Genomic DNA, 15,590 nt, shown 5'->3' with positions numbered 1-15,590 from the left:
TCTATGCAAGGCTTGGACTCGAGATCAACTCAGGGATTGATACATGTCACGCTCGACCACACCGTAAGCGTGGGCTCGTCAGTTGTTCTATGGTTCTCGCCAAACATCTCCTCGACAGGCCTCTGTCAATCGGCTGGCGGATGAAAGCCTCTCTAAGCCGTTTGATGATACTTCACCGTGATGGCTTAGTTGCAGGTTGGTTGAAAAGGGGGCGGCCCAGGACTGGTGGTAGATATCACGCGCCACTGACGATTCCTGTGGCCTGAAACACGCATCGTTGCGTTGCTCCTGTAATACGCTCACCACTTGCGATGGCGTTTAGAAGCGTATAACACAATATGCCACAATGCAAGACACATTTTAGTGTCTAATAATGATCACTGTTGATCTACCCTGTAAAGCCTCGTTGAGTTCCCATGATCTTCCCCCCCCCCCCCCCCCCAGAGTGTGTTGCTTGAGATGTTTGACTGATCAAGTATTTTTTTGGCTATTAGAGGAAAGTGGAGTGCCTTGAACAAACAAAATCATGCAAACAGAATGCACTCACTTCGCACAGCAAGGCCTGGAACCTACTTGCAGTACTACATCCTGCAGCCGCCTTATTGTGGTGATGTTTACACATTTCCGTGTCAGGCAACAGCCTCAAATCCAAATCTATAATGGGGTAACATGCAGTGTATGTAAATACCAATTACATAGACACACTTCTAGATTTGAAGTTTTCGTGACTGCAGGGATTCATACTCTTTTGATTTTTCGGTAAAGTCACGTAGGTAATTTTTTTTGCTGTGACGGTTCCACCTGAAGATGGAACCTTGTGTTGCCTCCAAAACGTCGTGATTTAATTCAGTTGTTTTTTATTTTATTTTTTTGACTACGTGACTTTACCTAAAAAACTAAGAGTAAGACACACACTTGATAAATGATGACTTTTGTATTGCTGAATGTTAACTATACTCTATGACCATGCATTCGCTAACTTGCAATGTGGTTTTTCACAGCCATTACTGTATTATTATTAATAATTTATTGTTTAGGTAGGTAAGAAAGTGCAACTGCCCAAGTTTTGTCATGTAAACCCTCCACCACCCTACACAGCCAAACAAATTAAATTGTCATCGGTGAAAGCGTTTAAGGCAACGGCAATTATGAATGTTTCATTAACTTTGTTTGATAAACTGGTAAAAAAATATTGCAACGCAGAAATGTGAATGATGTAGTAAAGTACATACGACGCAGCTGACACTGGTTAGGCTATTTCACTCACATATTGGAAGGTACCAACGGAGTACCATTTTGTGAAAAGTAAAAAAAAGGTAATCTCGTAGGTGGACTGACCACCGTTATGAGAATTAGATTTTATTATCATTGCCCAGGGGTCTCACCATACATGTCTGAGTAGGGTGCGAAATAAGTTCAACATACAAACGAGCAGGGAGACACTTTAACCAAGAGGTGGACACAGCATGAACAAGCGAGGTAGGTGCCCCACCTATATGTTTTGAGCCCGACTGCCCTCATAAACGTACGAATGTATGATTTGAAGCTTTCGTGACTGCAGGAATCCATACTCTTTGGTTCTTTCGGTAAAGTCACGTAGGTAGAAAAAATTAAACAAAATGAAAATAATATATCACGACGTTTCGATCGCAACACAAGCAGTCGTCCTCAGGCGGAAAAAATCATCCGGCCGTGGAACTGCTGAATCAGCGAGAGAGCTGTTACAACAAGAGGTTATATATGTGTTTTTCTACCTACTTGACTTTACCGAAAGAATAAAAGAGTATGTACGAATGTATGTTGACATTTTTTGGCACCCTACGTAGCCAACAAACTACACACTAAAAGCAATTCTAACGAAATGAGTTTTCAATCTAGATTTAAAAGTGCATAGCTCCAGTGGCTTCCTAATATCAGAAGGAATAGCGTTCCAGACGGCCGCAGAAGCACATCTGAAAGCGTGCGATGCAGTGACCGTCTTTGTTCAATGGCTAGCCAAAATCTGCTGCGAGGATGACCAGAGTTCGTGTGATGGTTTATGCTTCTTGACGAGGTCAGCAAGGTATCGTGGTTCATTTGTGATAAGCACTTTGTGTGCAATGAGTGCAACGTAAATGAATTCGTTTTAATTTACAATATCGCGGTTAATTTTCAACAATGTTGCCGAGATGGAGTCGTGCAATGGATTCACTATCTCACGTCTCGTGCGAGCGCCACATGTTTTGTACCATCGTCACAAACTGGAAGCTAAGACTCATGGCCACAACACCATCTTTGTCGCACACCGCTCTGCCTCAGGTTTGTGAGTGAATGCAGATTTTTTTTTGGTTCCCGGCGAACTGTTGCAGTGGACAGAGTGAAGGCGAGGCACACAAACGATACTGCAGACAAGCCGTGGGTGTATCAAGTGGTATACTCACAGCCTAATGAGTCCCAATGTGGTTACGCCAGGCATGGGAGGTTAAGGAGGCACGGCGCTCATTCAATTCCACACTTGTCCTACATACTAAAATACAGCGCTCGTTAACACGGCCTTTCTTGTCGGTGCTACAATGAGCCAGATAGACTCGTATCTACGGCCGGCAAATATTTCCTGTGCAAATAAATTGCAGCAATAATTGACTTTTCATAAATTAACCCAAATTATTTACACGGAGAATTATTTAAAAAAAAACATGTTTCAAATATAAATCTGACCAACCACACAACTTAATTAGCATATATATGTAACTGAACTATGGCGTGTAATTTAAAAGTCTACTTAATCCATACATAAACTCAATTTAACTGAAACTGGGCCAATAATCTACACATTTTGTCACGACCATCAAACCTCGCTGCAATTATACGCTTTGCTGGCGGAAATTTCACACATGCGAGACCTAATCCCTGCTGTAGTAGTGATGAAATATATAATGTATACGGATTACCCTTAGAGTGGTATGGAAAATTTGTTTCTAATGCTCGTATGTTTATTTCCCTTCTTAACAAGAGCAATGGGAGAATGGCTTCACTGTCTTGAACGTAGGCTCAATGGCTGGCAATCCTCATCGTCATCAGGCATAGTCCAATCCACTGCTGGATGAAGGCCTCACCGAGCCGTCGCCATCCCTCACGAACCTGGGATGTGGTGATCCAACTAGCACATGCGCAATGAGCTCATTTCATAGCTCCATCTCCTTTGTGGACGTGTTTCTCTTTCGGACGCATTCCATTCCTTGGCTTCTACTCCATCATTAGGCTTGACCATCGGCCATCGTGTCTTCAGCGACGCACCCTACCCAAGCCCACTTACTCTTTGTATATGTCACAAACAAATACTGTGTGGTGTTAGCAAACGCTACATTAAGGATGGACACTACAATTGTAAACACATATACAGTACATTTATCCACGTGTGTGTAATTATTGTGTAGATGAGAAGTGCCAATACTCCATATGAACATATTTACAACCATTTAGCAATTTTATTTTTTATTAAACTGACACATGGACGTTTATGCAAATTATTCATCAGCTACAAAATGGGACCATTTTTGCCAGTATCAAAGTATGAAACCTTTTGCAAGGAAACATGCCTTGCGAAATGTATCTATTTGGTGTTTAAACATCTTACCACCTGTTTTATTGCCAGAAAGGGCAAAATCTATTTTCATACACGCATCAGCTGCACGTTCCGAACTGTTTTTCATGCACACACGATAGAGTGGTAACTTGTGGGCATTGAAACTTTTGGCCACATCAATGTAAATATCTGCACACCCGCAGTGCTTCTTTACCACATGATCGTGTCTCGTTTTTTCCTGTTTTATCCATTTTGCATGTGGAGCACACAAAAGACAGACTCGATAATGTCAGAGGCTATGTTTAGATGTGTGTGCTTGTGTCGATGACATGTGAGAATTGTACCCTTTGGAATCCCCATTAAAATAGGTTTAAAACTAGGCGCAGGAAATTGTTTATTTATTTTTAATTTTTATTTGATAAGATTCCAAATCAAGTATGCATATGCTTAAGTACGTTGACGAACGCTCCTAACGTTTAAGTCAAATGTAAGTCCATCAAAGGCAGAAACAAATGCATATTCACAGGAATTCAGTTGAAAACTTGCACTTTGTCCACTTAGGAATGTGGCCGCTTAATGTGTACATTTGCAACACACGTTTGTCAAGCCAACTTCAGTATCTTGTCTAACATGTACCTATTGTGAAAGTATATATATAATCTTTATTTGAAGCTTTCGTAACTGCAGGAATCCATACTCTCGGGTTCTTTCGGTAAAGTCACGCAGGTAGAGACAATAATTAAAAGAAAACACGTTTGAGTCGCAGGTGGACACTTGTGTTGCGACTGAAACGTCGTGTTTTATTTAATTATTTTTCTATCTACGTGACTTTACCGAAAGAACCAGAGAGTATGTAAAGTATATATATATATATCACACGTCAATGTCATTTTTGGCAAAATAAAACATGTGCATATTTTAACTGTTGACTATTTTTATTCTACCAGGAAAGGCACACTGAGCTATGTAGCTCTTTTTCAGAAGCCACCTGGCCACAAACGATAGCCCAACGGAAGTGGCTTATCGCGTGGACATTGAAAGCAGCCAAATACTCTAAACGCGCGTTTCTAAATGTGGAGGGAAAACCGGAACACCAAGTGAAAATCCACGCAACCACGGCGAGAACATGAAAACTCCAAATGTACAGCAGGCGTCGGGGTCGGGATCGAACCCACAGACCTCCTACACACTCGGCGAGGTAGTTAACATTTCGCCACCGCGGCGCATATAAAATACACGATGTGTGTACGCACAAAAAGTAGTGTTTTAAATGCAGTGTAATGTTGCGGAATTACATTGTATATTGGTCAGCTTAGATCCACCATTAACTCCTCTGTCATTAACACATTACGAGGGTTAAATTTACTTCAACAACAAAAAACGCAGCAATTTAAATTGCTTCTAAATACTTTCCGTGGTTTTGCAGTCATCCAGAACGGGTGTGTACCGTGTCTCCTGTTCTACATTAAAGTGGCACGCTTTCTACAGTTTGTCGTTTTCCATGCTCCACTAAAAAGCCACAGATCAAGAATGTTTCAAATTATAAACAGCTGTCCCCACAAGCATGTTTGTGTTAAAGAAACTTCGACATATCAAGTTAGATCTCGCCACTTTTACGTCTGTATGTACAATTAAACTGTACATGGTTCCTATTCAATAGAGCGTGCCTTGCATTGACTCAACTCTGCAAGATTAATTTATATATCTCATATCTATATGAATATCGTGTATTTGATGACAGATATATTCCCACTTACACAATGATGTAAACCAGCAATAAGCTAACCATTCTATAAACCATTATGTTTGGCAACGTTATAATCCTTTATTTGACAACGCTGACGAAGCAACACTTCGCTTAGTTTAACACGGAGGTTTTCGGGACCAATATCATTAATTATATTTACGCGTTCTAATCCAAAAATATCTGTATTTTCTGGGTTAAATCGCGAAAATATTAACGCCATCTAACCCAATATTCACGCGCAATAACACAAAACAACCCGTATTATGAACACTTCACTTTACAACGCCGTCTCCGATGCTGTTGCCCGAAGTATCTTCACGGTGCCACACACACAAAAAAACGACATTTGACGATGAAAGTTGTCATACTCACTCAAGATCATTGTTAGAGAAGACGCGGCGAGCTGGTTTCACTTCACACCCGTGCCACGGACCGGCCGGTCTGTGCTGCGATGGTGCTGCCCTCTGCCTCCTGCCGCTGTTGCTCCGTGTGGCCGAAAGCGCGTTCACGTTGCACGCGCACGCACACACGCGCGCGCGCGCATGCACCGGGCGTGCGGGGTTGGACGGCTGGGCACCTCCACTCGTTCACGACGTTGACGAGACAAAAGCTCCCCCCCAAACCATCACCACCACCGTCAGAGCAGCGTGGGTGCCTCGCTTGCAATTGGCTTGGCGTGAGAGACGCTGCCAAGTCACTCGCTGAATGCGCTGTGCGGGAGCGAGGAGGTGTGGTGGTGGTGCGGGGGGGTTGGTGGGCGGTGGTGTGGCGATTAGCGCGCTGCGCTACGAATTTGAGCCAGTGCTGGGCACCCCCTAAGTCGACTCAGCCTCAAACGAGTGTGTGAACGTCGCCACTGGTGGGGAGACAAAGGCGGCCGAGCGTGGTGTTGGCCACTCGCCCCCCCTCGTGTGCCGTGCCGGCCTTCACGGGCTCGTTAACAGCACTTGCACCAACAGTCTGTCAAGGCTGTGCGGGGAATCTTTGTCTTTGCGCGTGTGTGTGCATGTGGGTTTTATTATGGCGGGCAATAATAGTGGGAGTGAGTGAGTGAGGGTTGAATTACAATCCTCCTGAGACTAATAATCTTCCCGTCCTTGGGAGAGATTTCATTTTCACAAAATCTGTTAGCCAAATTCATTAGAAAACACATATTTCACGTATAGTCTTTTCATCCATAATGTATATTGCTCTGTAGAATTCTCGGCACAATATACCACAACAATCCTTTGCCCAGGAACAGCTCTCGCAATGGGCTTATTGTAATAAAATCTCACAGGGAGCGTAATTCAGACTGCATATGAGTCCATGCGCTCCATTCGCGGCCACGCTAAATACAATTTCTCGTGCCATATTCCACCATCTGGTGGCAGTTAATAAAAAAAAACACACGCACACTTTCAACTTTTAAAAACGATTCAATCAAAAATGTATACACAACACTCCACATGCTTGTACACACTTTCTTTGTCATGTTTATTTGAGTAAATCCACGATTAGCTGCCATTTATGCGAGATGCAAGGTAGCAAGCCCCCCAACCATTACAGTATTCGTAACGAAGGCACAGGAGACATTAAATCAGCGAGCAAGGAAGGGATGCTGTAAAATCCCCCGAGGGAAAATGGCTCGCATTTTATATCCAGGATACAAATTTCAAATAAACCTGTCCCGAGAAGCCACGAAACGCTGTCCTTTTCAAAGAGCATATCTCCCCAGCACGAACCCCGGGGGACCACACACTGGATCATGGCATCTCCCTGTTGGCCCCTCGTGCTTTCACTGCAAAGGGATTGATTGGCTGATATTGCCACTGGAGTTTATTTACGTGCGCGTTTATTTATTTGTTTATTTTTCTCAGCTTTTTCGTACATTTGGTTTATGCCACAATAGGAAAAACACAGTCGTGTTGTGCCAGTACTCCCATTAAAAAACACTTTTTTTCAGAACAATTACGAAGTTACGAGTTACAGTCGTGGTGGTATTCAACTCAACCCGTAATCATGTCTGCAGTCAACGAAATTACTCAAAAATTAGGAAGTAGTGGTTGTTCTACAATTGGTTCAGGAACACCAGTATAAGGACAAACAAAAGCTTTAATTGTTGCTCATACTTTTGTATTAAAGTCAGTTCTGAATACCCTGTATATAACTAAAACTTTTCGTGGAGTTTTAATGACCATTTGTTTGTTTTTCCCATGAGGCAATAACGAATGTATTTGTTCCTGGGTATATACGGTATATAGATTCCGTCTCAATAAGTTATGCAGCCATGAGACACGATCAATGATTTCAAACTTTGGAGTAAGTCTATTTTTTGGTGTCACGCAATGGGTTAGTCACGATCGTCTTGCATGTGCATGCAGCAATGAGTATGGGTTCAATATCGACGCAAGATTACAGTCTATATTTTACTGGTTGGAACCTCCTGGTTATATCAGCCCACAGGGGATTATTGTGTCCGTCCGTCGTGCAGGGAGGGGCTGGGTGGGGAGGGGAGGGTGGGGAGGGGTTGGGCGGGGAGGGGCTGGGTGGGGAGGGTGGGGCTGGGTGGGGGGTGGGAGGGGTGGGGCTGGGTGGGGAGGAGCTGGTCACCCCGTGGTGCCTGTATAAAACTCAACGTTTAACCTACTCACGCCGGCTTGTGCCCGCCCTCACAGTCGGGCATATTTGCGGAATACACCACGCCGCCGTTGACCCTGGCCATTGACCGAACAACCCAACGTCCCTACCAGTTCCCTCCGCAGGAATGTGTTGTGTCGAACTAGGACTCATATTTCAAGGAGAGGGTCCTTGCCTGTGACATCTGTCAGTGTGTCAGCGTTGGTTCAAGCAGCCCTGGCTCTGCTGTTGAGACAATGCATGTTGAAACCGACCCACGTTTACTTGTGTACTTATGGAAGGCCAACGTAAGTTCATGAAAAGTGTGAAAGATATATTTTTTATTTTCTGTGTGGATGGCCAGATATTTGAAAGAGATATATTGCCTGCTTGATTTTGTTCCATATATTCTCCACAGCGACGCTAATGATTGTTTTGTGTTAACTAAGAATAGATTGTAGTTATGTTTAATGAGACATAAAGCTGCACGTTCCCTCAATTGAACCGTGTATTTTTAATGATTTGGAGTCATTATACAACTTCGGGGCCATGGCTGAGGATTGTGAGATTTGGATTCGTATGGTGATCTCACCACCTGAGGGCCGACTGCTGCTACAGTTACGATTAAACCAGGAGAAGAATACTAACAAGGGGAGGTGGTTGTGTCAGGCTTGGGGGGGGGGGGGAGCTAATGTCTCAATTAAAACAGTGAGCCATCACCTCACAGAGATGCTGAGCATCAGCCCCAAACCTGCGCCCGAAGCGCAACGGTTATCAGATATGGTGAGTTTGATCTCAGCCAGATCGCTGATGGTTCCATTAAAACTTAACAAAGTTTGCATGTAATGTCTTTGGGAGTGCTGCTCTGAGCATTATCAAACAACGTCAAATTACAAATATCCTCATCAGAGCAGTGTTGTGGGGATGGGGGGGTTTATATAAGTGAAATTAATGACACAGCTTCCTTGTTCGCACTTTCTTTGGAAACTGGCAGCCAAGGAAATGCCACAAATCTTAACGAGCAGCTCGAATGCTCAATGAATATCGAAGCTCCATGGACTCAGCCCGTGCTAAAAAAAATGCGTGAGCCTTCCGTTTCAATCAATACAATGTTAGTAACACGGCAGAGGAGAAACAGAAAAGAGATGTAGAATTGAAGCGAGAAGAGAAATGGAGACAAAAATATAGATGTAGTGAGATGAGCAAAAAAAGATGCAGGCAAGAGAGATGTGTTGCCTTTTATAAGTCAGCTTACGTATATTTTGATTTCAATTTGATGTTTGAAGCCCTGCAATTTTTTCATAATATTGAGGCCCCTTGAGCTACTTGTGGCCCTAAGCTTTCGCTTGGGTTGCTCATGGCAACTTCTGCGGGGTCATCCCTGCTTAACCCCTCTCCCCTACTGTACACAAACTCGTGATGGTGGCCAAGACACAATGTTGGAAAAAAAGTGTTTTTAATATTTCTTGATTAACATTTCCAATGGACGGTACACTCCAACAAAATACCCACACATGCCCGGCGTTACAGTTCGTCCACATCATTATTTGCAGGGCTCGGTTTGGAGATTTTACAGGATTGGCCGTTCTTTTCTTAAAATGAAACATGCGAGGAGTGATAAAAAGGAGAGGGTGGGTGGGGGGGTTAGTTTTAAATAAAGTTTAAAGCAAGCATATGTTCGGATAAACTAGGTGATATGTTAAATGATCTTATTTAAGTAAATTTCTGATATGTACTCTGTGGGTCTTTCGGTAAAGTCACGTAGATAGAAAAATAATTTTAAAATTCACGACGTTTCGATCGCAACACAAGCAATCGATCTACGTGACTTTACCGAAAGACTCAAGAATATGAATTCCTGCAGTCACGAAAGCTTATAGTCGAGACTGTGATGTTGTACCTGTTCATTACGCTGCGTGGACAGCGGCGGGAATATTTCAGGAAGGTGCCACATTATTTTAACTGCCGCACTGGGATACTGACTAGAACCGGTGACCTCTGGATTGGAAGTCCAGAGCGCTGACCAATAAACCGTATGAATTCCTGCAGTCACGAAAGTCAAGATTTCTGGTATGTAGTTTTAACACAGTACGTAATAATTGTGTTGCCCGTATTTATCTTGAGCCTGAGTTTGCAGCCTGCACTGTGGAGTTCTTTGTGCATTTGCCGCCATTCATTCTCATGGGCAACATAATGCCGACGACTTCAGCACATCTGGGGTGGGTAACGTTTTCTCCATAAAAATAAAAATGAGGTCTTGGTTTTCCCAATCTGATTTTGGGAAAACATCTTCGAATTGCACTGTGAATTATCGTAGTGAGAGCGTGGCACCTCGATACCCTAGTAGCATGTTTGCTAAAGAATTGGTCAAATCAAGATTTAAAAAAATTGGTGATTTCCATTGGAGGTACACAATTGAGAAAAAAAAACCCGAGAATACGTGTACCCCAGCACATTTATTGGATTTAGAACGCGATCGAGCGTGGTGAAGTGCTTTTTTAAAACTGAACATGATCGTGAAAAGTAAGGTACCAATACATTACAATACAATGTGAACAAAGAACAACATGAATGCAATAGAGACACAAGGACATAGTGTACGGAAATAGAAACATCCTAAATCCAAACGTGATTGACTTTTGTGTCTGAACAGATGTTCGCCTACACTGATTTAACTTAGAACTGCATATACACAAAAAACTCCCTTCACTCTGAACTTTAGATTTCTTTCGATAACCTTACATTATTTGCAATTGCATTAGATATAGATTCTTGTTTATTTACATTTTAGTAATACGAGTTCATGAAGCTTGCCTTCGCCAGGTAAAAGTTTTCAATAAATATAATAATGGACCTGATATATTTTTTTACAATTTATATTTACGAGCAGACACGAACAACTACTTAAAAAATGTGTTTTTCTGCAAAAAAAATCCCAAAATAGTTGACGGCTTGACTTAACACCATTGGAACCTCATTTGCCAGTACAAAATATGATAATTGGTTTTTTACCCTTCTATCTATTTAAAGACGTATCCATCGGGAAACGCTCAATTTAACGATTCCATTCTTTTTTAATTAGAAAGAAAAACATGGTTTAACTTAATAGTCTGTGAGGGGAAGTTGTTATATTTCACCGTTTTGTAATTATTCTGATTTGAACATAAAATGCGTATTTTTTCGTTCATAACCGCTTGAACTCCTTCAGAATGTACTATTTCTCCTTTGAAAGTTTATTCACTGTCAACCATTTTTTTTACATTTTTCTTATTTAGTATTGAAGATTTAACTTGGTTTTAAAATGGAATCACCAGTGATAGCTTCTGTTCCCGTATCTTGGCAATACCTTCAATGTGGTCCAACTGACAGCCGCCTGTGCAAGGTCAATGTCATTGGCCTCTGATGCCCTTACAGGCAGTACCTCTGTGCACAGTGTGGGGGCCCAAGAAGCATCCCCTGATGGACAAAGCATTGTTGCTGTGTGGAGCAGCCCACGGAAGAATCATGTTGAGCCGCAGTGACTAAAGTGTGAGTGCTAACTTCTGCTTGTATGTGTAGTGACATAAGAAGGGAGGGGCTGCTGGGGGCTCTGGGACCCTGGGAGGGTCAGACGCTTAAGCCTCTTGGCGTCAGGCGTTGAGTTCCCAGGCGCTTAATCCCCTTGGCGCCGCCAAAGGGGGGGGGGGCTGTGTGTGCTCTGTGGGATATCTGGGGGCACACACGGCCCCACCCCTCGTTGGGGACTGGGCATAAAAGCGGAGCTCCCTGGACGATCAGGGCCAGTCGTAGCTCAAGACCCAAGACCCAAGACCAGCCATCGTAGGACCCTGGGACGCTGTGAGAGCCAGTGGTGGGACTCTGGAACTCCCGACTCTACGACCTTGTGAGGGCGAGTTCCAGAGCATAGCCAGAGTAGTGTTTCTAGGCTGTGTACCTAGGCTGTGTACCTAGGCTGTAACAGAGTATCAGGACTGTTGGAGAGTTGGAGTGTTGGACTGTTGGAGAGTTGGAGTGTTGAATCGTAATAAAGAAGTTACATCTACAAGTGTCTCCGGAACCCATTACATATGTACTGCATGTATATTTGAACCTCTTTCGCACCGTACGTAACCAACGGTGCTAATCGGAGGTGCTGGGGAGGACAACAAACTAAACGCAAAAGTCAGTTCTAAAGAAATTAGTGTTCTATTCATATTAAAAAGTGCATAGCTCCAGTGGCATCCAAATATCGTAAGGAAGAGCGTTCCAGACGGCCGCAGAAGCGCATCAGAAAGCGCCTCGCGATGCGGTGGCCGTCTTTGTTCGATGGTTAGCAAAGACGGTCACTGCATCCCGCTTCTGGCTCACCGAGCAGCTTGTTATGAATGTCTAAGCACGTGGGTGTATGTGAAACCAATACTAAGCCAGGAAGCGTTTGGTCCATATTGCAAATGGCCACTTCTGTAATAAATGCCCCTCCTGGAATTTCAACCAATGGCTGCCGATGTCTAAGAACACTACATCGTTCTTCGTATGAACACGAGAACAATGTATACAATAAAATACCACGTTTAGAGTACACAGTACTTGTATTTATACCGCTTGTTTTGTTGGCACTAATGTTATTCACTCGTCTCTCTTGCTAATGAATACACACTAAATTTCGATTTCAAGCTTTCGTGACTGCAGGGATTCATCTTCTTGGTTCTTTCGGTAAAGTCACGTAGAAGGGAAATAATAGATAAGACCTCAGCTAGTTCTAGACACTCACCTCTGCTGCTGTAACTTCTTCTAATGCGAAACGAATTCTGTCTAGAACTAGCTTACCTCTTATCTATTATTTCCCTTCTACGTGACTTTACCGAATAAACACTAATTTACTGAAAACATCTTAATATATATGCCCCTGCGTGTGTCGGAGATTGTGCAGTGATGTGAAATGCAGTGGGCATGAAATATAAAAACACGTATGATTATTTTTATCTTAAGAAACTCAGCAACAACATATCCACTGCGGATATACAGAGGTCGGTGGAATAGGGTGTGCCATGTCAGATCTATGTGTCATCATGCGGTCACTCGTATTACATACGAAACCCACATCAGTGGAGTCACAGTAAATACACAGACGGGGGTGTGGGGGGGGGTAACGCTCACAGACTCAAGCTACCCAAACAGACCTAAGGGGAGAGGAGCCTTTAATGAGTGTTAACAGTGTAATGGGATACCTGTGGTGTGTTATTACCTCTTCTACCGCTGCTCTTTGCTACTGTTTAGACGTTATCTGTTTTACCCCTCCTTCATACTGTATACGTAATTTGTTGTGCAGTTCCCAATGTTTATTTTCACAATTCGAAAGGCAGCTCGTGTCCAATTCCATTCGGGCTCCAGCTCAGCCCAGGGTCAATAAAATGAGCACTCTTCTTTTGGAAGTTGCCCGGCAGTTGTCCTGCGGAGAAGATGATCCTTCCCAAAAAAAACCCACACAATTTGCATTTCCACCACTGGCTCCTGTCAATCAACGAAGATGAACACAGCCCTCCGCGAGTTTAAACACGTAAAAATCTTATTATATCAATGCCCTATTAAACGTCTTAATAACCGAAACGCTTATTGCCAGTGTTAATTAACCCAGAAACACGACATTCCAGCCAGGAATGTATCAGCTTCTTCAAGGGAACGGCGATGTCTTGATGTGGCAGATGGACATGGAGATGAAGAACTGCACTCTACAGGAGCCCCCAAAGTTATGGAATGATGAATACATTCATCAACCAATTCATCCCGATTCCGAGGCTCGTAATCCACCCAACTGATCGACTAAGAACCAACGTTTTTGTCGCTCGGCGCGTGTGTTGTTTGTAATGCTCTCAAGTAGCTCCCGTATCCACTGGATGCACTACCATTCGCCACAATCGGAATGTAAGTTTGAGCTTGTGGCTCTTTCACCTGCTGGCACCGACCGGCGGCAAGGTCGTTACCGCTGGTCCGTGCGACACTCAAGCACACGCGGTTGGTTAGAAACGTGCGTTTATATTACTTTTCTGCTAGAAACTTCCACATGATGAGCCACTTCTTTGAGATATCATTTGTTGCCAGGTCGCTTCTGAAAAAATAAGCTAATATCTCAGTGGGCTTTCCCTGGTAAGCTAAAAATATATAGTTTTTTTTATTTGTGTATTTGTTTTAAGTCGCTTATTTACCTTTTCTATACTTTACACTCCTGTCGTATTTTTGTTTTGTTTGTTGAAAAAGAGCTTTACAGCTCATCTGATTCCTTCAGCATAAATACAGATTGTGATTCTATCTGTGTTAACGGCTGCTCTGCCTCAAGAGCCTCTCTGCAATGGCAGAGTCATTGTGCAAAGCCTTGGGTGGCCTTGCACCTTTTTCTAAAGCCACTGTGCAGCTTGCGTAGGAGGTTGAGAGATCTGCAGAGAGATCTGCAGTAGTGGCATGCAACTGCGCTCCCGATCACATACAACATGCGTGATTGCAGCCCTTCGTCAATCCACTGCCGAGTGAAGGTGCGTGTCTGTGTACTTGGATAAATACAGCGAAGTCAAGAGGTCAATAAAGCCCAAGAAGCCAGCACAGCCAATGTCGTCACGCCTCACCATTGCTTCTTTTCTCCTTCCTGATGTTGCAATTGTGGCACAATTCACCATTTGACCTCCAAGTACAGCGATTACAGCTTTCATGACCACCGTGCTCGGCCACACTTTGGTGTCACTTTAATGCCTGCTTTGGTGACTTGTCAAATCTTAAAAACCTGCACACAACCGCCAAGCAACACAACCATCTGATCCCACAGGATGTCACACAAAGTGGTGTTATATACTTTATCGACTGCATGTATGAGTGTTGAACTTATTTCGCGTAGCCAACCGTGCTAATCGGTGATGCGACTGTAACCGGATAGTGACAATAATGATGATATTGATGGTGGACCAACTTGACCCCTGACTGGGATTTGACCCCTGACCATAAACTGACCAAACTTGTCAGAACCTTTGTAGCAATTCCAGAATGGGCATATTGCATCATTATACGTTTTTGGACGATATTACTTGGCATAATTTTATTGCATTTTTCTGACACGTGACAGTTTGCTACTCTCACTCTGCAAACCCTTGACTACTCATGCCTCAAAGTGTAGAATTATATCCTGGGCGCCACGATGGCGAGATGTTAACTACCTCACCTGGTATGCAAGATGTCTTGGGTTCGATCTTGACCTTGATGCCTACTGTATATTTGGAGTTTGCATGTCTCTCTCCCTGTAGTCGCGTGGATTTTTCTCCGGGTCCTTAAGTCTTTCCCTACACATTTAATAATCAAAGTGCGTTCAGAGTATTTGGCTGCTATGATCTCCACGTGATAAGCCACTTCCTTGAGCTATCAATTGTGACCAGGTCGCTTCTGAAAAAGAGCAATATAGCTCAGTGAGCCTTACCTGGAAAAAATATTAGTATTATTCCGCCACTGGAGTGCTCAATTCTTTGGCTTTGATCCGTTCCCGTGGTAGGAGAGAGGGGCACTGCAGAACAAGGTCCACTACTGGAAGAAACAGCCTTTCATGAATTGAAATTCAGAATCGGAATCTTTATTTATTGAGGAGGACTCCGATGAGCTATGAAACTCGTTGTCACAGATGTCCATTAAGGGTGGAATTGGGGTGACTTTCAAGCCACAGAGAGC

General features: G+C 43.3%; 1 protein-coding gene across 1 annotated transcript in view; it reads right to left on the bottom strand.

Moving 5' to 3' along the window:
- LOC133345874 (zinc finger protein 385D-like) overlaps nucleotides 1–5,983 on the bottom strand; it is a 78,422-nt gene extending 72,439 nt beyond the window's left edge. The window contains exon 1 of the mRNA XM_061556938.1: nucleotides 5,685–5,983. Within this exon, the coding sequence (XP_061412922.1) occupies nucleotides 5,685–5,694 (10 nt within the window). The 5' untranslated portion in view covers nucleotides 5,695–5,983. The remainder of the gene's footprint in view (nucleotides 1–5,684) is intronic.
- Nucleotides 5,984–15,590: the final 9,607 nt, after the last annotated feature.

This window comes from Lethenteron reissneri, chromosome 23 (assembly GCF_015708825.2).
Source record: "Lethenteron reissneri isolate LAM-NWPU_2019-01 chromosome 23, ASM1570882v1, whole genome shotgun sequence".
NCBI lineage: Eukaryota > Metazoa > Chordata > Hyperoartia > Petromyzontiformes > Petromyzontidae > Lethenteron > Lethenteron reissneri.
Note: the sequence above shows the minus strand (reverse complement) of the source record. Positions and strands in the feature narration are given on the sequence as shown.